We start from the raw sequence: 22,086 nt of genomic DNA, 5'->3' as shown, positions 1-22,086 counted from the left end.
AGACATGCACATTCTTATCAAAGTGACTAAAGAATTGCCTTGTGCTTACATGACATTTTCATCCATAGTTCTTAAAATAGATTTTAAAAATTTGAATCATTATTTCTGTTTTATATTTTATCCCATTACTACTTTGGAGGATCTAGTCCTTCCCTAGCAGAATCTCTACCTATTTGAGTGAGTACATACAGGTTCTTTAGAAATGCCTGTAAAACACGTGTGTTTCTACTGAAAGAGCCTACTGAGCTTTGCAGTCAGTGCAGGAGCCTGGCAGATTCAGCGTGGTTAGCCTGGCGAAGGCGCAGGGTTCACTGTGTTTATTCTGAAGTAAAAACAAGTCATACCTTTTCTCACTGCTTACTGGCACAGATGTCTGTTTTAAACACATCTATGTTGTTTTCTTTTCCCCCAGGGAAACCTAAGCAAAGCAGCTAGAAGCTCAGTGAGTGACTCAGAAGCCTGTCTCACCTATACCATCCTCTTCAAACCCCCATCTGTCTCCTTAGGTCTCAGAATAGCCATGAATGCATACATTTGTACTGCGAGAATGTTATCTGGTCCCTCTGTAGCAGCCAGAGCCAAAACTGCTTCAGGTCCTTCAAGTGGTCCCCTGAGGACATTGGTAAGTGTGCTCAGTGTGTGCCTGGCGCACAAGGAGTGGATTTTCTAGGAACAGGAAGGGTACAGTGGTTGTGTGCAAGGCCGGGTGTGTGTGAGGAGAGCTTACCTCTGCCTGCTGGAGTATGTGTGGGTAGTTAGTAGTTCATTAGAGTCAGCTAATACTTCCCAATTACTGAGGTTGTTAAGGAGAGGGTAAGAGCTTCCTCGGCTGGGGATGCTCAGGCAAACTTGCCTCAGGAGAGTGCTGTGTCCTAAGGATTACAAAGAAACATGTGGATCTAACTCTCCGCTTGCATTCATGCTACTTGCCAAGGAGCTTCAAAAGGGATATTTTTTGTATCTGGTAATCATGGCCCTTTCCTGGAGGAGAAAGGTCTGGGTTGCTGTCTATTATTTGAGAGCTGTTTAAAATGTCTGAAGAGCCCTTGGAACAGGCAATGGACCCCAGTCCCTTTTCTCATAGCAAAGGACCTTCACTGACAGACAGTCACACCCCTGCCAGGGATGTCCATCTCACATTCTGTCTAGCAAACAGCACAGCTTAACCTGAAAGGTTGGACTGCATGATCTTGGAGGTCTTTCCCAGCCTAAATGATTCTGTAAAAGGGTGATGAGGGCTGCTTTTGTTTCCCTGTAGCCTACACTCCGGTGGTGAGGGCATTGTGGGCAGATTAAAAAATGCAGGGCTCAAAGGCATTGCAATAAAAATGGTGTGAAATTTAGGTCTCCCCTCTTACAGAAAAAATACTGAATTATTAGATAGGATCTTCTTGGTTTTTCCATTCAGGAAGACCCATCATTTACCAGGATGTAGAATTTTTTGCAACAGCATGCAGAGACAAGAAAGCTTATGTAAGGCTGCTGCAAAGTGGCGGATCCACTGTTGGCCATTTTTAAAAATAAAAGTTGTGAATTCTGCCGTGGTTTTTTGAAGGCTCAGTATAGACTGTGAATAGTTTTGCAGTGCAGGGTAAGTATAGTAAATAACAGTAGGAATGGGATTTCAGGTGTATGTTTTTCTTTAGCATTGGCAATTGACTTGGTGAGGTGAATCCCTCTTCCAGTATATCAGGGAGTGGGTTTGAGGCCACATCTCTGCTTTTCCAGAAACCACTGAGCAAAGAGTGATCCGAATGCCAAAGGCGGGTGGAAGGGCCACTTTTCAGCTCCTATGTACAAGCTGTTCCATTATGCAAGGGAGAAATCCTGATTTGTGAAGGATTTGGGGGATGAGGGGAAGGAGAGGGAAGACAAAGAGCAAGTGAGTGCATGATTGCATAATCTCCTGGCTGGCATCCTGATGTTGGAGGTGGGAGGAAAAGCCAGCAAAGAGCTCTGGATATTAAAGAAGTTTTGAACCCTGTCTGTTTAGTGTTTAATGTCAGACTGATCAACAACAAGATTTAGCTGATCATTAACTAAAGGCAACTGAGTTTGTGTGATCAGTTTCTGACACTAACATTTGACACAGATTCAACAACCACTGTTGTGTCAAGCCTTTCTTTATTTTTGACAAAGCACGACTGGGAGGTAACCCCACCTGTAACCAGGAAATCTGAGGTACTCGGCAGCACTCCCAGGCTGAGGCACAAAAGCACCCAGAAGACCAGTTGGATCAGTATTTGAATCCATGCTTTGTATTTTACGATGTTAAGAGGAAGGAAGGAGATGCAGCTAAAGAGATTATTCAGGACTATGGGACTGGGCATGCGTGTTGAAAAGGCTCCAACAGCTGCATAAAGCAGCCATGTGCCATTTTTGACACAGGCAGACAAGAGCCTGAGCTCTACGTGTGCTCAGAGCCAACACGGTCTTGCTACAAGAGACATTTTCTGCCTGGCATGTCCCTACTTACATAAACCCTCTCCTCATCACCACCACTCCGGTTCACCACAACTTTGACACTGCTAAACAGTCTGACAGTTTGCCTAAACATCTAATGCAATACTTTTTTTGCTGGTGACAACCAGCCTATCAAACTGCAATTATTGGTAAAATTTGTTGCAAAGTGCAGTGAATTTCTGGTCAGGTTCAACATGCCTGTTTGCATCTGGACAATAACTTCATCAGGTCTCCTGTACAATATTGCTATGTAAATAAAACCCCTAAAGCCATGCAGGATTAAAATTATTGAAAGTTGGAGGAAGGGCACTCTGAGAACTCTGATGAAAATATCCTGTCAAACCCCTTAAATTCTTTAAGTTACTGTACAATATTTTGTTTCCCAGCACATGACCTTCCTCTAATTATATTATTTAAAACTCTCAGTATACACAGAAGTTATTCACGCTTCCTTCCAGGCATAATTACGTTTGGTGGCCTATCTGCTGTTTTGTGAGTGCCTCTGTTTTTCATTCTCTTCTGATGTTTTTCTGGAAGCCGTACACTTCATACCAGACATCAAAGCTGTTCTTCCAGAAGCAGCACTGTGGGCAGCAGCATTGCTTTTCTGATCACAGGGTACACTGCAGAGAGCCATTTCAGGCTAACAGCCATCTCAACGAAACAGCAAGGAAACATTAAATGCTAAAACGAATGCAATGGAAGTAAGAGCAGCCAGATAAGGCACTGCTTTTCATTACTGCCCCATTGGAGAGAAATCATCTTGTAGCATCCCTTCTTTAAAGGGTTTTACTCAGCTGAGCTGTCCCATTACCGTAACAGTTGTTTGCATAAAATAAGGTCAAGATTTGACCTACCCTCACAGTATAGCTAAAAGCTAATTTGGCTTCATCCCTTCCCCTTACATACTGAAGCCCAGCACAAGCATACAGCAGGAGGGGTGTCAGAGACAAGATGCATTTGTGATTTAAATTGCAAGCTAATATTTTATGAAGGGGGCAATGATTACTTGAATTTTCTATTTCAAACAAGACTGCATGAAATCACTAAGGGAGTTGCAGAAGCACAATTTTTACTCATCATCCCAAGAAAGCAAATTTTGATGCATTACCTGCAGTGTTCGGTGTAGTGCGAGTCCTGTGGAGGCTTCTTTGGGTTGTTTTCTTGCTAATCATTTCTATCTCATCATTAATCATTTCAAGTTCTGCCCTAAACTGAAGACCTTTTTTAAGATTTGCTTTTTATATCAAACCAATGGCTGTGACTTCAGAATGTTGTACAGTGGTGGGGTTTTTCACTGGTCTGCTAAAGGAAACATATTTTCTCTTTTCTAGGATCTTCTATATTTTAAGGATAGTTTTTGCAGCAGAAGAAATTAATTTTAAACCAGTTATAAGTCTGGAAACTACATAGTCACAAAAATTATTCCTCAGTTTCATAATTTATAGCTTGGAAGATGTAACAACAAAACCTATAAATGCGAAGGACTTTTTTCTTAAACCTTGCTACATGTGATCTTTGATTACAAATTACCACTTTATTTTCAGTAAGTATTTTACAGTAACTTTTTTTTTTCATGAAAGCAAAAAGAGTGAACCTTTAAAAAGCTGTATATATATCTGGTGAATTAGTATATATTGCCAATTATGAAGCACATTTGTTTCAGGCCCCCCCTCTGGCCAGTGCTCTGACCTGCAGATGTTAAAAAGGTAGTGTGGAAGCCAGATTCTTCTAGCTATTATATTCAACTACAAAGTGTCTGCTATGGGAGTTGGCAATTTTGATACAAGTGTTCAGTTATTTTTCTTATATTAAAAGAAAAATCTTCAGCTGATGTTGCCTAGAAGTTGGTAAGAATTGTGTTGTTTCACAAGTGAGGATGTGGTTCAGCACAGAATTTTCTGCTTCTTCCCCACCCCAAGGTCCAGATCATTGCAGTGAATGACACTGTAGGACATTGTCTGGTATCGAACAAATAAGGAGAAGGAGAAAAGGATATAAGTAGTCCATTTTTGCAAGGAATCCACTTAATGGAATATTTTTCTACAATGATTTGGTATATTTTTCCCAAATATCCTAGATAGTGTAATTTTTTTCCAGGCTTTGGGGCAGAGTAATTTCAAATTATCTGGTGATCTTGAACAGCAAGGCCTTGTACAGATCCATTCAACAATGTGAATTTAGATTTGTGGCAACTTCCTTTCTGCATCATTTTTCTCAATAGGCATCTGCAGCCTTAGCAAACATTTTAACAAGTGTGCTTAGAAGTTCAACTTTAGTTTTAGGGGTTATTTATAATCTCATGTTTGATAAAAGGTAAATTTTGATGAGCAGACATTAATGATATTTGAGTAAGATCTTGTACTTTCTAGATTGACTCAAATGCCTAAAACATTTCTTACTTGTTGTTATTATTATATTATTCTGATTTTGTTTCTGATTATCTGGTATTTATTGCCACTATCTCTGAATAGCTCTGTATTATTTTAAACCTTAATGCTCCCCTGGTTCTCTTTTTCTTCCTCAGATTAACACAGGAATTCCTAATGAGGGATCTGAGTTGCTGTTGAGGCAGTGCTCAGAATTTTGTGCTCTGCTTCCAGAGAAGAGTGCTGCACTTCATGGGAACAGTGAAAAAGCAGCATGTCTCTACTACTCCTACACACTGTCTTAGAGCCATTGCAGCATCTTCCTTCCTCAGGGCAGCTCTGGGTCCAACACTGCCAAGATCTAGAAGTAGAAAATAGATTAGAAATTCCAAAGTAGTAGGATTTGATCTAAAATAAAGTAACACAATCAGCATATTTGTCATTACTTTTCTTCCTGTATTATTTCTAACTTCCTAGGTTGCATAACTGCTTCAAAGAGCAAAAGTCAGAGGTATCCATATTGGTCATCAAAGACCAATAAACTTGGAAACTGCTTTTTATTTGTTCTGACTTGCTTGAGATACATACAGTAGACAAGTGTCTATTAGAAAAGTTAGAATTTACATTTTAAAAGTTACACAGGTGACACACTAGTTTTACTGATTCTTATTTTTAGATGATTTCAAATTACCTTAGAAATTGATAGGTTGGTGCAGTCCTATAGCATATATAAAAACTAAAAGACAAAGACAAAAGTTTACTAATGATTGCTATTTATTTTGTTAAGTCAATAAAAAGTGCATAGTACAAGCCCTTTATCCCAATCCAAGTACTCAGTAAAAGATTACTAGGAAACTGCAAATGGCACAGATGATTTTTTGTTTGGCATAATTCAGATATTTTAAACCACCGATTTACATTAAGTACATGACATCATCACTCTTCCTTTTTCAATCATGAATGTTACAAGGCTAAGTGATCTGCAGACAGTGCATGAATACATATGATTTCTCATTTCAGAGTATAGTAATTGTGTTAAGCAGACTCTAAAAATACTATTGTTTTAACAAAGTTAAAGTATAATTGTAAATTTCCTTCCATATTTCCCAAGTTGCTACAACTTGCACCTCTTACTAACCAAGCTTAAAACCATCATTACAGTACTGATCATATCCTGGAGCTTTGCACACCACTAATCTCTTCTACACTTCCCAAAATTTACCATTTACCACATCTGTAACCATGATACAATTATTTAATCACGAATTACATCACTAAAGGCCAGATTTCTGCCACCCTTACTAAAGCTGCTACTAGTACATTATCTCAGAGTAGTTCCACAAACTTCAGTGCAACTACTTGATGAGTAAGGCACTATTTAACACAAATAAGAGTGGCAAAATACAGTCCTATGGTTACTTACTTTTATTTTAATTAAGAGTGCTGATCTGAAGTTTATATCTTGGAGAGAGTATCTGAAATTAAAAGGCATACATTTTGATGTGGGATAGTGGCCTGGCTCTTTAGTAAAACATGGCCTGGCTCTTTAGTAAAACATTTTACAATAAAATATTTCCAATTTTTTTTTCTTCTTTTACATAGAAAATTTAAAATAGCAATTTACATGAGAAAAGCATACATGTATAAAATCACTGGGATAATTAGAGGAATTTCAAGCAAAGACATTTCATTTAAAAGTAAACCACAACATTCCTCTGAACAAAAAGTTCATTTGCCAAGACTCTTAGAGCTGGGTGCACATGGTAAGTTTTATAAATACATAAACAGACATTTCAGGGAGACTGATCCTTATGAGTGAGGAGTATCTCCTGTAAATCTCACCAACTCCCAACAGGATGAGGAGTAATGCTGTGTCTGAATAGAAGCCTTTTTCAGTTGGCTTTTTAATCAATTGGAAGCTTGTTTTATGCCTCCAATATTCTGGCCAAAAATCCTTGGAGAAAAAAGGTCAGTGTGGGAGATTATATGTTTCCATGTGGGTTCAACAAAATGACGCTGTATTACTTGTTCTGAACAGTATCCCAAACATAAATGTACATGGAAGGCAAAAAGCAAGCACTGGTAGAGTGCTTGTCCCAGTGACATCTTTACACAGTGTCTGTGGCCTGTACATTATTAGACATAATGGGACAAATTCTCTCAGCTTCTCTCCTGCAGTTTCATTGCTTTACATGCACTGATGTCACTGAGAGCACCTGGCCCAATATTCTTCTTTTTTTTTCTTTTTTTTAACATGCTCCTATGCTTGGGAGCACACTATTCCATAGAAATTCAAAGGTGAATTACAGCAAATTACAGAAGCCCTTCTTCAGGTCTACACTGTACCTTTACAAGGAGGCTTAGCTGGCTCATCATTTAACCTGAAGAGCAAAACCTTGCATCTGTCAACCATGGGATCTGATGTGAGATTTCTGTTAGAGCCCATTAATACAAACCTTTTTGAACTTTAAGAATTAGCTCCTTCAGCTCCATAACTAAAGTCCTCATGAAATAAAGGTTTGTAGACTAAGACTTAGAATTTCCATATGTCTGTTCTACTGACCTTTAAAGAAATAAGTATCATGTTGGTAACATAAAAATTCTTGTAAATGTTCTTTACATTATTCTGATCAATTTTTCAAATTGAACAAGAAAAATATACAGTGTTGTTTTTCTGTACATCTTTAAAATGTTCTTAAATTAATGTACATAAAAAAAGTAATTCCCATTTGCCATAATGGGAGAGGTGCACAGGTGTGTGCACAGCCACACACACACACTTAAACACACCACACATACACACAAATATTAGAGGGAAGAGACATGCCATATGTAGTCACCTGCAAGTTTGTAATTCTACAATTACAACTAGTAGATAAGGATGAAATGTTAGGAATTGCTGTTAACATAGAGGTGAAAAAACCTGAATAATCCAGTATATGTTGTATACCAAAAGTTGGTAACTATAGTAACTTCTTGATATGATTTCATCCTGTCCAATATACATTACATCATGGCTAAAAACTTGCTAAGATACCAATTACAAAGAGACTATGCCAGGACAGAAAATTCTACCAAGTTCTTATTAAATTTCTCATTTGTTAAAGTCTGTAAGTAAACACCTCTGGGTTTAGAGTACGTTTTTTGACAACGTATTGAGTAAGACATACAATTTATTAATGAAAATGGCTAAATTAACTTTTTTGGTGGTATAATCTTTTGTGTAAAGTTCACAATATATAGATCAAAGCTTTTTCAATGGCAATCGTCACATTCACTTACGTGTGCACACACACACAGAGTATAATTCTAGTGGACAATCCATGCTTTTGCCAGCAACCCTGAAAACTGTGTTAGTGGTCCAAAGACCAGAATAAAAGCTGCTCTGAAACCAGGGCAAATATAAAACAATTTCTATTTTTCAGCACATAACTAGGTACTCCCAACCATAATGTAACTCTCAAAAGCATATTGAAGAAGAAATATTAATTAATTAATCTGAAATCAGTAACCTTCCTTTCTTCTAGATAGCCTGGGATTTTGTTTTTCCTTCAATGCATATCAGAAATCACAGCAAAGAAATTAGGATCACTGTAACAGAAAGAGACTGAGTGGAATGTCCACAGTAACAGTAACAACCAAAAAACCCCTGCAATGCCTTACCATTATTCAAATTACAATCTTACAGGAATTGCAGTATCATACAAAGCAAAAATGAACTTAAAATTGAAGTTGCTAAAAGCAGTTCATGAAGATTATTGGCGAATGATAACTCTGCTCTATATAAATGAGAAAAGAAAACCATATTGAGTGGGGTTTAGGAGTAATCTGGTCACTTCGTTCATTTGGTCGTGCAAGGTTTTAGCTGCTGAACTTTTCCAATTCTGAATGCTCTAGTCCACTGGTGGGGCTGGTGGTTCTTGTCCCTTGGGAGAAGAAAGGAGGAAAGGAAAAAAAAAAAGCAGGTATAGAATTAGAAACAGTGCTTCCCATAGGGGGATTTAGCAAAACAAGAATTCAGAAGCGTTACATTGTGTTTTCTTTCATGGTTTTTCATTATCCCTTAAAATTATTAGAATAAATGAGCATCAAAAAACTATACTTTTTCCTGTATTAATAGAGTTTTTTCATGATCTCACATCTAGGACAAAGATCATCCTTCTCAAAGTACCATGCTGTATTTTGTTTACTGACTTCTCTTAAAGCTGTGCTTGACCCCTTTCACCCAAGAAGGCAGGAGCAGTTTCAACCAGGGACAGACAGTGTCCAGAGGACACTGCACCTGCTCTATCCCACAGCAGGCCTCACACTTAGCCTTCATGATTCCTTTCACTTTGGTTTAACTCATTTTAATTTTTGATGGAGTTCCAAGAAAATACAGGGAAAAAATGGGGAAAAAAATTGCTTTGAGATAGTGTGTATTAAACCAAAATAGATGTAAGTTATTACAGAATCTCCCTACAGGGCACTTGAAAATGCACTTACATTGTGTTGGCTGGTTGGCTTTCCGGCTGTGTTTGATCCTCTTAGATTACTAGGTCTCAGTAAGAACAAGACAAGTGCAATCACCACCCAGGCCATCATTATCATGGCAAAGCTGATACCATTGTCACTGGAGGAGTTTGGTCCTGGCACTACAGACAAGGAAAATTCAAGTTATAACAGAGCAACAGCAGAGTTCTTTTCCCTGAGTGAAAACAAAAATGCAATCTCAGAAGAAAATCCCTGAAATATTTTTCAATTAAGTGTTCTGATCAGTCCCTCATTTTGGCTTTGAGACAGTAATACTGTTTTTTTAAGTCACATTTCTTATCCATTTGAAAAGAGAATTATCTATTTTACAACATTTCACTGGCATTCTCAGAATTATCACAAATGTTGCTTAGTTCAAATTAACTAGTGAACTGGAGATGATAAACACACTCTTCACATTTAGGAAATCAAACTCAATTTTTTAAGAAATCAAACTTGATGCAAAATATATTTCTGTAGAAAAATCCCCCATATGTATGTTGGTCTTTGTTTTTTTGCCTCAAACAAATAAAACAATAAGACTAAATTGATGAAAGCTTAAGGTCCATTGTTAGGCCCTACACAGAGAACATGCTAATTCTAGCTAATTCTAGCAAGAAGGGAGCAAAGTAATGGTAATCAATTTCTTGACTCTAAGTTATTTCTTGAGAGTTTGTTTGAAGATTGTTTCAGTGTCAATATGCCAGATCTCCATGACTGATCATCCAGGTCATGTGGTATTTATGCTAGCAGTGTATCTGGCAGGATGCAAAAAAAGTGCTGCAGATATGTGAAGCCCAGGAACACAATACAAAATTTTACACCAAATTTCCATGCCTGAAACATCAACACATGGAAATAAATTTAAGAAAATACCTTTAAGGCTGGGAGCGGCTGGTTGATCTGTTTGGATCAAGAAACTCTGTACATTTTAAAATGACTTTTCTCCTCTGAAGCATAACTTCAAATAATCAAACTAACTAATCTTGTCAGCTGAAGTGTAAACTCGTATAGATAATTACCTATGGTACTTACATGAATCCATTTATCATAGTATCTAAAGGCCTAACATCTTTGTTAATGATCTAGATGATCAACTGATACAAAGCAATTAATTCAAAGCTATAATGAAGAACTTTCAGAAAGATGAGAGCTATTCTATTTTATTACTCAAGATGAAAATTTTAACATCAAGAAAACTCCACAGAGATACTCATATCTGTCATATTTTCAAGCTGTCGTACATGGATCACCTGATTACAGAGTCAAGTCTGGATTCAGTAATGGTTGGATTGTTCTTATTTAACATTTAATTGATAACCTATACCCTGCTGGAATCATTTCCTTGAAGGTTAATGCTGATACCACAGAAACACCCTCATCACCATTACTCTGGCTAGCATTGCTAACAGAGGCTCTTCTAGGGAAACAGAGCAGAGGGGCCCTGCAGGGAAGCTTACAGCTATGCCATTCTCCACACTGCTGCTCTGGGAATAAGATTTCATGACTTGGGGCTGTTGGACTGATGTCCTTTACTGACATCACATGCACTTAAAATTGTCAAGGAAGGAAAAAACCCACACATTAAAGAAGTTCATGCTTCTCACAGCACAAACACCATCATTAACATGTGTGAGCAAATGAAACTGCTTTTGCCTTTTAAATGTCCAAAATATAGACACTCAAGAAGTTGCTAATGTAGATGAATTTTATGATTAGAATTATATGCAATTACAGGTAAGAATTCTTTTGAAAATCTGAGAGAATAAAGGGCTTTGTATATGAGGATATGTCATTGTCATCAGAAAATAAATAAGAATGCTACAGCCTTTAATTCACCAAACTCTTACACATTGATTTTGAAAGCATATGGAATTGTGAAGGTAAGAGTTTAGACCTTCAGTTTTGTTGACCAAAATATTATTATTATTATCAGCAGCATATATAAATATTTTAAATCTTGGAAAATCTTTATATATGCAGTCCAGGAGACTAGAATATAATTTGGCATGAAAAGAACAACTGCTGTATTTTGAGGTTTCCAGACACCATTAATAGCCACTCTGAGATTACCTTCAGCAACAAGTAAGAAGGCCTTAGGTACCTGCTTTGGCAAATATTTCTGTTAGAAGACTGAAAATTGAGATGACTTCTTAATCAGGATTCCGCTTACAATGCAGAGAAACAGAGTAGTCCAACTGCCTTCTGGAATTTTTGCTGAATATTAGTGCACTTAGGATCTGTGGTGGCCAAGCAAAAGTTGGGGTAAGCAAAAATGCCAGATCAGGTCGTGCTACAGGCCAGGGAAGGAAGCAGTAGGGACCACAGAGGGAAAACACAGGCCTTCATAGCAAGACACATTTCTTTCCAGCCTGTGTTGTAATACAGTTCAGATGGAACCAAACGTGCTGAAACACGTCCTGAACTAACTGGCCCTTCACTACCTATTCAAGGCATGCCAGACACAACAATGTTAACACTTTCCAAGAACCATTAAACCCGCGTCTCTCACTAATGACCATGTGCAAGGATGTGAGAGATTTCAGAATCTGTTACTTTAATCTCTTACAGGGAAGAGGATAAGCAGAATTTCACACAGCTGGGATTCAATCCAGCCCAAAGATTTTCAAAGCTTTGCATCACACATCAAGAGAACAGACAGGAAGCTATTTTAGCTACTGGAAGCAGTTATATGTAGGAGACAACAATCTTGCTACAAAGACCTCCATCCCTGAGATCACAGAATAATCAAATAAAACCAGCTTACGGAAAAAGAACAGTTGAATGAAGAAGGTGAAACGAAACAGAATGGAATTCATAGTGATGGGCAGTAGAAAAAAAAAAACATTTTTTTTTAAGTTTGCAGCCACAGTGCCTTTATCTGTAACTGGTATTTTTTTCAAGTAATTTAGAAATGATGTTTTGATTCCTTGAAGAATAAAGGTTATCCTCTAAGAGCACCTGTGAATGGTATTTTCTAATATTTTCAGATGGATGGAAGATTGTCCTGGCCTGAGATGAATGCTCCTGCTACCACCCATTTTGATGGATGGATCTGGTTATTTATCTCCAGTGCTCCAGAGACACCAACTAGTACAGAATTTAACAGTACCTATTCCCATGTCACTGAGAAACATGACACACAGTCTATAACCTGCCCTTCCATGCAATACTGAATCTAGCCCAAGGTCTTTATTTTCAGAGTATCTGGTCCTCTGGGTTTGGCACACATATATCCACACACTTGGAATGACGCCTGTGAGCAGTTCTGGCCCTGTGGTTATCTGGAATTTATTTCTTTTACATCATGGCTGAATTATATCTCTGCAGGAGAAACCTTTATGAAGAACTGGTCTGAGATTGTGGGATTAACAGCCATGGAAGTTAGTGACTATGGTGAATCTTATCTGTTGTTCCAGAATCTTATCTGTTGTATGAGATACAGTTTTTGGACTTGCTTTTTCCAACAGAAGCAAAGACTAGGCCATGCAAACTAGTCTTCTCTCAGAAAGAAATGGGAAGTAGAAAAAAAAATCCTTTGTGACAGATGTTTGCAGATTGATTTGAGGCTCTAGAAGGCAGTCAAAGCTACTAGAATTATGAGTTTGATAAAAGCAGTTTTTAAAGATTAAAGGTCAACCAATTCCTGATTGTGCAACTAAAATTTCAAGAACACAATTTTAAAACTACTAAGTGCCTGCATTAAATACCTTTACATGAACTTACTTCTCTTAAACTGCAGTTTTTTCTTCAGAGTGAGACTCTAAAAAAAGAGGAGAAATTTAACTTCTTTTACTTTACAAGTGTATTCTATGTGCTGCTTTTTATCTGCCCTCTCATGGTAGAAATATCTTCTTCTGTAGTACAGACAGATTGACCCTGGTAAAAACTGTTAAACATCTGCATTTTGGAAGGCAAAAGCATTGACTTGTGTCTTCTTTTCATGGTGCTTTAAGCCTTGCTTGTTCTGTGAAGGAAAGGCATAAAACTGTATTTTAGAAGGTATTTTAGAAGTGAATCATCAGGGAGGACACAGAGCCCATGGGACCTTCAGCAGATAATGCCTGCAAGCTGACTCTTGCAAAGGCAGGGATAAGGAACCCAAAGAAAGCCAAAACGGACTTAAGCAGAGAAAGGAAGATGAAAATTCCTAGAAAAGGGAGGGAAGAGTTGGCAGACATTTCAAGCTGTAAGGTTAGGCTGCTGTGACTGCCCTACGTGAATACAAATCAAGATGAATCACAGATACGTATTCATTTTAAATTGCATAAAAATTTGGAAGTAGAGTAGACAACATTTGAGACAGTCATCTCTGACCACATTACAACCTAGCAGAGCACTGAGAACGGTGCTGAAAATACAAATGTGGTAAATTGAGGTCACAACATCTGGGAATTGCTAGAACACAGAAAAAACTGAGGCAGTAGCTCCTCATTTCCTCTGACACAGAAGGCTGACTGTGAAGGGCCATGAGCCATCGGAGCAGATCAGTACCAGCTGGGATCCTCCCTAGGCTGGGTGAACCGCTGATGTTGCAACTGCACTCGTCAGAAAACTTCCATTAGACAGAATTCAGAAAAGAATTATCGCTCTTATTCCTCATTTCAAGGGAAACTCTAAGATCATCTGATTTGCTGAGCATTAACCATCCCAATAGAACATTAAATGTGTTGCCTATTCAAAACTTACAGCCTTTTCTTTTCTGCAAGGCACTCACTGAAATTGAGGGAACACTAACCAGACTCTGACACATGCTTTAATGTCACGGCAGATACTCTGATGGAGAACCAGCAGACGAACAGCCATCAAGCAGAGCACCCAAATGCTTGTTGAAGTGGTGCTCATATCTTCCTGTACCTAAATCCAAAAACACTGATCCTGACCCTGGCAGAAAACTCTGCGGGGGAAGTCACTATGACATAATGGTGCCAACAACTGTATGTAAGAATTTATAGATAATAACACCAAAAAGGGAATGAGGGAGACCTGGTACTACTGCCTTTATATGGCTCCAAGAAACAAACAAAAAAAAAACCCAACAAACAAACAAAACAAAAAAAACCACTAAAAATAAGAAATAAAGGGTTGAAAAACCAAAGCATGCTCAGGAAGAATCAACAGAGACTTTCTGAAAATTTCCATCTGGTAGCAGCAGCACAACACCTGATGCTGCTGTGACATTGGCTGATCCCCAGCCCTGACGTCTCCCGAAACAAAACCACATACATCTCACCAGTTATTCCACAACCTTCCAACTTAAGAATCTGTGTAGGACAACATTCCTAGCTGTGCTTCCAGAAGGAAGACCAAATTCTGGGAATGAACAAATTGGTGAGAGTGAAACAAACTTGTTCATATTGAGATTCTGAAATGAAGAATCAAAGTCAACAAGTTACAGGAAATGGAGCTGTGGGACCTAGGGAAGAGGAGACCCACCTCAAAGGTAAGCTCATCACTATACAGCCCATAAAAACAGGATGAAGCAATGGACAGAAGACTGGCCCAGAATAATTTTAACATGTTTCTGAAAAACAGCTCTAGAAGCTTCTCCAGGCTCAATCTGTTTATTTTTGCCTTTGACTCCCGGGGTCTTACAGACAAGCACAGCACAGCATCACAGAAGCACCACAAAATAATATGACAAATATGCAGGCTGTGTCACTGCATCAGCAGAAAAATACCTTTGCTAGAACTAAATTTAAGGCAATATAATAACATAGGAAAAGCTCTACTCTGTAATTTTTGCTCTGGTTTTTGAAACAAACCACTGGTTTGGAACAATTGTTGCCAAATTGCTTGCATCTGCACAGACAGTTATTGCAAGAATCTCAGAATTGAAAGCTATTTGTTGCAAACCATTGAATCCCCACTGTATTATAGCTTAGTAACATTAAAGCTATCCCACAAGCTTTGTGCCCACACATATCAGAACTTACTCATTTATACAGTCTTTAGTCTAAAAGCTTTATAAATACTGATGACTCAAGACTCCCAAGGCATGAGTGAGAATGACCTACCATTGCTTGGTTTTGACAGTGGACTAAAGCTCAGAAAGCTCCACACGCTGACTGTGCCTCCTTCTAATATAGAAAATATTCTGTCTCCCATCATCTGCCTCTTTCCCTCTCCTATATGTTTGTGATTTAAAAAAATATATAAAAGTCTAAGGTGTGGGAGACTAAAAAGTCTGCCCTTGGACAGGTGTATTTGGAAGAGAAGGATGAAACTCACAGAGAGCGTAACTTGCAAAGTCCATAAAGAAGAGTAAACTAGCACCACCGTACAGCATATGTGCACCCACACCATCTTTTCCACAGGGGTTCTGTGGGACAGCCCAGTTTTCCCCCTTCAGCTCAACATGGCACTGAATCTGAGACTTTCACACTGGCAGAGCCCAGTGCAAGTCTGAGTTGGATGCCCATCTCTAAACAGGCTTTACAGAGGAGTGAAGAGGAACATGAGGGTGAACAAAGGATGCACTCCCTCCAAGATCCTGGAAACCCTGCCTGCACTACTCCTAAACCTGTAAAAGATACAGGCACCAGCAGCTCTGGCTTACAAGAACACTGCTCAGGTGCTCTCACTGCTCCCTCAAAGCATTACAGCAGTCCTGATGCAAGCTGATTGAATTCACACGCTCAACTGGTAAAGTGATACAGGAGAAACAGATCCACTTCACTTGTATTTATAAACATTTGACAACATTCCCTCTAGCTCACAGAAAGTGTCTCAGGGAGTGTCTCAACGCCTCAGGGCATGCTCACATTACTGCATAACCTCCACACAGCTATGCTTCAGTGCCGATTCTGGTAATGTTTGACTGGCCTAGTACTGTTGACTAGGAGAGGTTTTCTGATGCATTTCACAGCAAATTCCAAGGAAGTGTACACATCAGTCATCTGCTTCATAAACTACACAGACGCCAAACCAACAGAGATGCAGTCATGGTGTATGTCAGCTTATGAGTCAGAGCCTCCTCCTCCTCCCAGTGGAGTAGAGGGGTCACAGTACTGACAGTACATCACCCAGCCCCAGTTGTGAACACGTGTGTGTGTCTGTGTGTGTCTATACTCAGTATCTAGTCTTCATTGGTTAGGCTGCTCTGAATCTGAGGAGGACAAATAAAGCACCTTCCAAATTTTCCCCTCTAATTCCCCAAATCATCCTATTTGGAGGCTAAGAATAATATTCAGTAGTGCCTGGGGGCCTGATTAATGGTTATGCTAACTTATTGATACCTCATCAGTGCTGCTTCTAATGTACAAATGCTCATCACAGATTTTCAGAAATTACCTCCCCAGCATATCAATTTTATTACTGTAGTATTAGATTTAATGTAATATGTTCCTATAACACTAAATCAACTGCTGCATTTTAAAGAACAGTCAGACTGTGTTTTAATTACTGCTGTTCATTTTACTTCCATGAAACTGACATAAACAGATACTCACATTCCTGAAGGCATTCTGTGTCTGTGCAGTACGACTGGGATTGTCTCAGCTGAAACAGAGAAAAAGAAAAGCATGACACTTAACATTAAGTCTTGGCCGGTTTTTACTGAAATCAGGATTTAATATATTGTCAGAGTAAAATTCAAGTATAACTGATCCTTTACTGGATCACACTTGGCTAATGGTATGCCAAGAATCCCAGGTATGGAGATAGTTTCTGAACACTATTTACATAATACCTTTAAATCACCTGGCTACAGTATTATTGCTTCCAATTCAGCCATTGAATACCTTTCAAAATTCAAGTAAAAAAAATCTGTAGTGATATAGGAGCTATTATATACAGATATACTCTCTACAAATATTTTGGGATTTATAATGGACAGGTGTTTTTCTTATTATCTAGATGAAGTAACATTAAAATACCCTGTGATTACATCACAATAAATGATCAGATTGTGATAATGGTTATTCACAGAGAAGTTGAATTAATATTTCACATTTAAACTTAGTACTTACTATTTTTTCCCAAGACCATTATTTTTAAAAGCAGGTTTTAATATGCATTTTACTGTTTTTTCTCTTTACTGATGGGTAAAATTTAAAGCATTTTTAGTGACTGTGATAACTATTTGATTTATAGACTAGGTAAGCTTGCCAACTGCAAGAAAAGTCAACACTGGCTAACCTGCAAATCAGTGCAGCTATTTTACAGATGACAAAGCCAAAAAAGGAATACAAATATCACATTCTTTATTAGAGATGCTAAATGGATGGGATTTCATGCACAGCACTATGGAAATAGATTCTATCCTCTGCTTAGGTAAACTACATGGATTATTAGTAAAAGTATTTAAAAGTACAGAATTGTTACACTGTCTTGGTTAGAAATGACAATTGCTTTTTCGCAGGTTTTATGACACAGTTGTGTCGCAAATACCAAAACTTTGTGTCACAACAGGCTAACCTATTTATTATCAGTGTAAATATATGAATATTAAAGAGAAGAAAACCTGGTGTTCTTTATGTAAGAAATACATGAATCATTTCTAAATAACCCATTTACCCTTGTATTGGCATAACTGATTTAATGTATGTAGTCATATTATGCAAAACACATCAAGGAAACAGCTGAAGTACTGAAGAAGGAAGACATCTGGGAAAGAATAAGTTCCTCCTTTTATCATGAAAATTGTCAGTGACTGACACATTTGAAAGGCGGAAAAATGTAATTGGAGATCGATCACGTTAATTCTTTCATTAATATATTAAGATCTACTAGTAAATTTGCTGAGACTACAAAGAAGTCTCTTAGGAAGGAATTTAGAAGGCTAGATTTAACCTTCAGCTATTTCTATAGCTGAAAATAGAGTCGAGGAAATTCAGGCAGAATATTTGTCTTTCTTACTAAAGGCAAAATCTATCAAACTATGCATTTCCTGTCCATCTTATATAAAATTTCATTTTATTTTAAAACTTTGGAAGTAATTTACGAAGGGGAGGTTTTATCTTAGCAATAGCACCCATTTTAAATATTCAAAAGATTTCCGAACTGGGAAAACTGGATATTCCTATACCCATATTTTAAAGAGCTCAGCAACATAATTATCTTCTGTTTGTATAAGAGTTTAATTATGAGAGGGGCTTAATTTATAATCTCTACTTAAAACCCGTTTATAGATATTCAACACAGAAGGATGACCAGAATTAAAACGGGCAACAGATATATGATCAGAAACATTGTACAAGCATCTCATTATCCCACTCTGTCCCCATGATGGCAAGTCCTCATACAGCTTATCTAGTTTGCCTAGATAGAGCACACTGCCTGGGGATGTTCTAGCCACAATATCAGTTATCTCCCATTCTAAGTGTCACACTCTGTCCAATTACAACTTTTTTAAGTGTTAGGATGGCTCTCTGAGCCAGGTAACAAATCTGTTTTTAACAGCTTGGCAAGAGGCTTCATATTGTCCTCGTGGGATGAAACTCAGCAGATCATGAAAAAAGAGCAGCAGTAAAAAGAGGTTTTTCTTAATTCACTTGGGTCAACAAGTCCCTTACTGTGTAACCCAATATGAATCTGATTCCTTGTGGTCACTCATTTAGTCAAAAGACAAGAAACTATTCTGGCACGTGTATGAAATGCTTACATAAATTGAATGGCTGGGAAAGGTAATGCCTTTTGCTGAAACAAGAATCTTCCTTCTACCAATGAGCTCTCTTTTGACAACGACACCCTTTAAAGAACACAGCAACTGTTGGGAAAAACTGAATGTGCAACATCTCAATAGTAAGGCCATTTAAAAAAGAGCAATTATCAGGGATTGGAAATAAATAGTCCTTTGTATTAAGATTTTTCTAATCCGATATAGAGGTGGAGTTTCAATTAAGGTTTGTGGAATAATGGTAAAAAGTTGAACCAGACTTCACCTGTTCTCAACAAAACCCTCAAAAAGACTGCAAATATACTCAATGTTTTTCATACTGGGAACACTACAGAGCTGATGAGAAAAATCTGAACAGACAAGTAATTCTTCAAATACATTAACTCCTAGATACTTAAGGACAATATTATTAACAATTATTTTGATTTTATTAATACTTCAGAGATCCTTTTGTGGCTGAAAGTAGGAATTTAGTGGAAGATTAATAACTGACTGTCTGATCTAACATCTACTAAAGTCAGCAACAGCCTTTTAATATTTTTCCATATCCTCTAAAACAGACCCTTAAGAAGAACACAAAAATCTGGCAAGTGAAACATCAGGGCATATTCAACAAAAGAAGAGAGTGAAAAATGTTACAAAACTAAATATTTCTACTATTTTATTCCATTTAAATAAAAATTATTATATCTGAATTTTAACATTCTCTGTGCTGTTTGTCATTCAAATATAACAAATTGCTTAGTGCATGTAAGCCAAACAATGAACTACTTCATTTTTTATTGTCTGAAATGAAGTAAACACGAATTGTAAATAGCATGAAAGCTAGAAGGGACCTAAAAAGAATCAAAAATTTACTTTTAATACAGAACAAACTTGAAAAAATAAAAGTAAAAATACTAAATTACAAATGTATATTATTTAAAATACAACTGTGAACTTTCATTTCCTCCAAGTACATTTAAAGTCTTGAATAGCCTAAGTTAAAGTAATTTACATTAATAATCCCCAAACCACAAGAACTCTTGGTCAATAGGAATATTTGGTTTCTATGAAACTCCTGAAAAGTTTCTGGAAGAGGCAGCAGTGACTGAATCACAGCAAATCAGTGCCCACTTACCGACATATTGTGAATGTAAACTCAACACAATACCAAGAAAAAAAGAAGAAACCAAGTGACTTCCAGTAGTAAGAGAAAAGGGCTCTCACTCTTTCCCTATGATGCTCAAATTTTGCATTGCAAAAATAAAAAGGGCAAATTTCAAATGGCTCCTAGTTCCAATATGAAACTGTTCTTCCTCTTTCTTTTCCAAAATATACAGCTTTTAGCCTCAGTTCACACAAACACAAGAGTGTTTAGATCCTGCTCCTTTGAGATCAGGACAGTTTTAACATGCCATCTTGTGGATCAACAGCATCCACCCATCAAGCACACCTGAAACCCATGTGCTGTTGCTCCTCTTTCAACAGATGCCATGTCATGGTAGGAGTTTGCACAGTTCTTAGCAATGAGAGCCTCCACTTTTTACAATCCCCAGCTGTGAACAAAACATCAACAGCCACAGTAAAGCAACACTGCTAATGGCTTCTGAAAACTCTTTTGTGAAGACACCATATTAAGTAAAGTTTGTTTTGTTTTTTTCATGTGCACATGAACATGCCACTGTGTGGTGAAAACAGGGTGTGAAGTTCTACTGCTTTTTAGCTGCTGCACAAAATCACTGAATTCCAACTGAAATAGTAAGCCCAGTGAAAACAACTTCATCTAGCTAAACAGAGAACTTGTTTTTCCAACACAGGGACCTCAGCCACCAGCACAAATTCAGTCTTCCTTGAAAGAAGTTAAGTTAATTTGCACCGCTCATCACAGATACCTGCTACGGAGAAGGAAATGCAGTTCATGAGACAGGTCAGAAAAATACCTCCATACAAGAAACTGTGATGGATTAAAGCCCAGAGAGATGTGTAGAAGAAATAGATGAAACAGATACAGGTACAAAGATAAGACAGCAAAATGGATAATGGTGGGAATGAAAAGAATAGTTAGGTAGGAAAGCAAGGACAAATAACTAAATTGATATGGTCACTTACTCTATGAATACAAGTAAATTTAAAATGGAATAAAAAAGACTGTTGATAGAAAATTTTATGTGGTAAAGAGGGCAAAGTATCATCCCTTGTGAAAATACTTTTTTTTGCTATTTAGACCAGCTGGAAGCTCTACTTTTGCTCTCCAACAATGCCAGAAGATGACAACACAATGGCATACTCCTGATTGCATTATCATGCTTCTGGGTAATGAAATCATTGTTTAAGCTTTGTTGGCAGCCACGTCTGTTCTCTCCAAACTATATAAACAATCTAGTAAACAACACGATAAATAAATTGCTATGGTAGGATATGCCAATCCTGAATACATGCCAGGTTGTAAATTGAATTGCAGCATTATCTGTAAGAGTTCAGAGTTAAAGATGCAAAAAATGACACCTACATGCATTTTTTCTGCTACAAGCTGGCAAAGAGAAGTAAGAGGGTAAGAATGGCATACGGATGGAATTTAATTGTCTCAAACTACGTTAGCTTCTCTTAGAGGAACAAGCAAGGAAAAAATGAACACTGCCTTCCCCACTCCTTCACCTTCTCTGTGTACATGCAGAATTAGAATAAATGATTGTTCATACAAGGACAGAATAACAGTCTGCAATAAAAATATAGAGCCTGGTTCTGTGAGGTGGTAAGTAATTTTCTCTCCAATTCCAAGTGAGAGAGAACGATGGTTGCTACATTTCAAAATAATATTCCTAGATTACAAACCAACTTTTAAGACCCAGAGTCAGCAGCTGGTTGTGAAAGAAGGAGAACATTAGCTTTCATATTGAAAGACACAATATTTTAAGGAGGAAGATGCATCAGAAGTCCCAGGGGCTACTGCAATCTGGAGCCCTGATATGGACACATTCTTCTTTTCATTTTTTCATTTGTTCTGGGATTGCTGTTTCACCTTGGTGTCATATAGATCTTCCTTTTCCACAAGTGTCTGACTTGGTGGTACTTCATTTTATAATTTTGTTGACCTATGATATCAATGACATCCTCCTTTTACTGAATGCAAAGCTGAATGAA

At 37.7% G+C, this 22,086-nt stretch overlaps 1 protein-coding gene across 2 annotated transcripts in view; it reads right to left on the bottom strand.

Moving 5' to 3' along the window:
- Positions 1–5,588: 5,588 nt before the first annotated feature.
- SMIM14 (small integral membrane protein 14) overlaps positions 5,589–22,086 on the bottom strand; it is a 37,067-nt gene continuing 20,569 nt past the window's right edge. For both annotated transcript variants that reach the window (XM_056489189.1, XM_056489191.1), the window contains exons 3-5: positions 16,796–16,844; positions 9,318–9,466; positions 5,589–8,758 (exon numbers count right to left, since the gene is read on the bottom strand). In XM_056489189.1, coding sequence (XP_056345164.1) covers positions 8,726–8,758; positions 9,318–9,466; positions 16,796–16,844 — 231 coding nt within the window. In that variant the 3' untranslated portion in view covers positions 5,589–8,725. The remainder of the gene's footprint in view (positions 8,759–9,317; positions 9,467–16,795; positions 16,845–22,086) is intronic.

The sequence above is a fragment of the Oenanthe melanoleuca genome, chromosome 4, assembly GCF_029582105.1.
Source record: "Oenanthe melanoleuca isolate GR-GAL-2019-014 chromosome 4, OMel1.0, whole genome shotgun sequence".
Taxonomy (NCBI): domain Eukaryota; kingdom Metazoa; phylum Chordata; class Aves; order Passeriformes; family Muscicapidae; genus Oenanthe; species Oenanthe melanoleuca.
The sequence above is the reverse complement of the archived record's forward strand: the minus strand, read 5'-3'. Positions and strand labels throughout refer to the sequence as shown.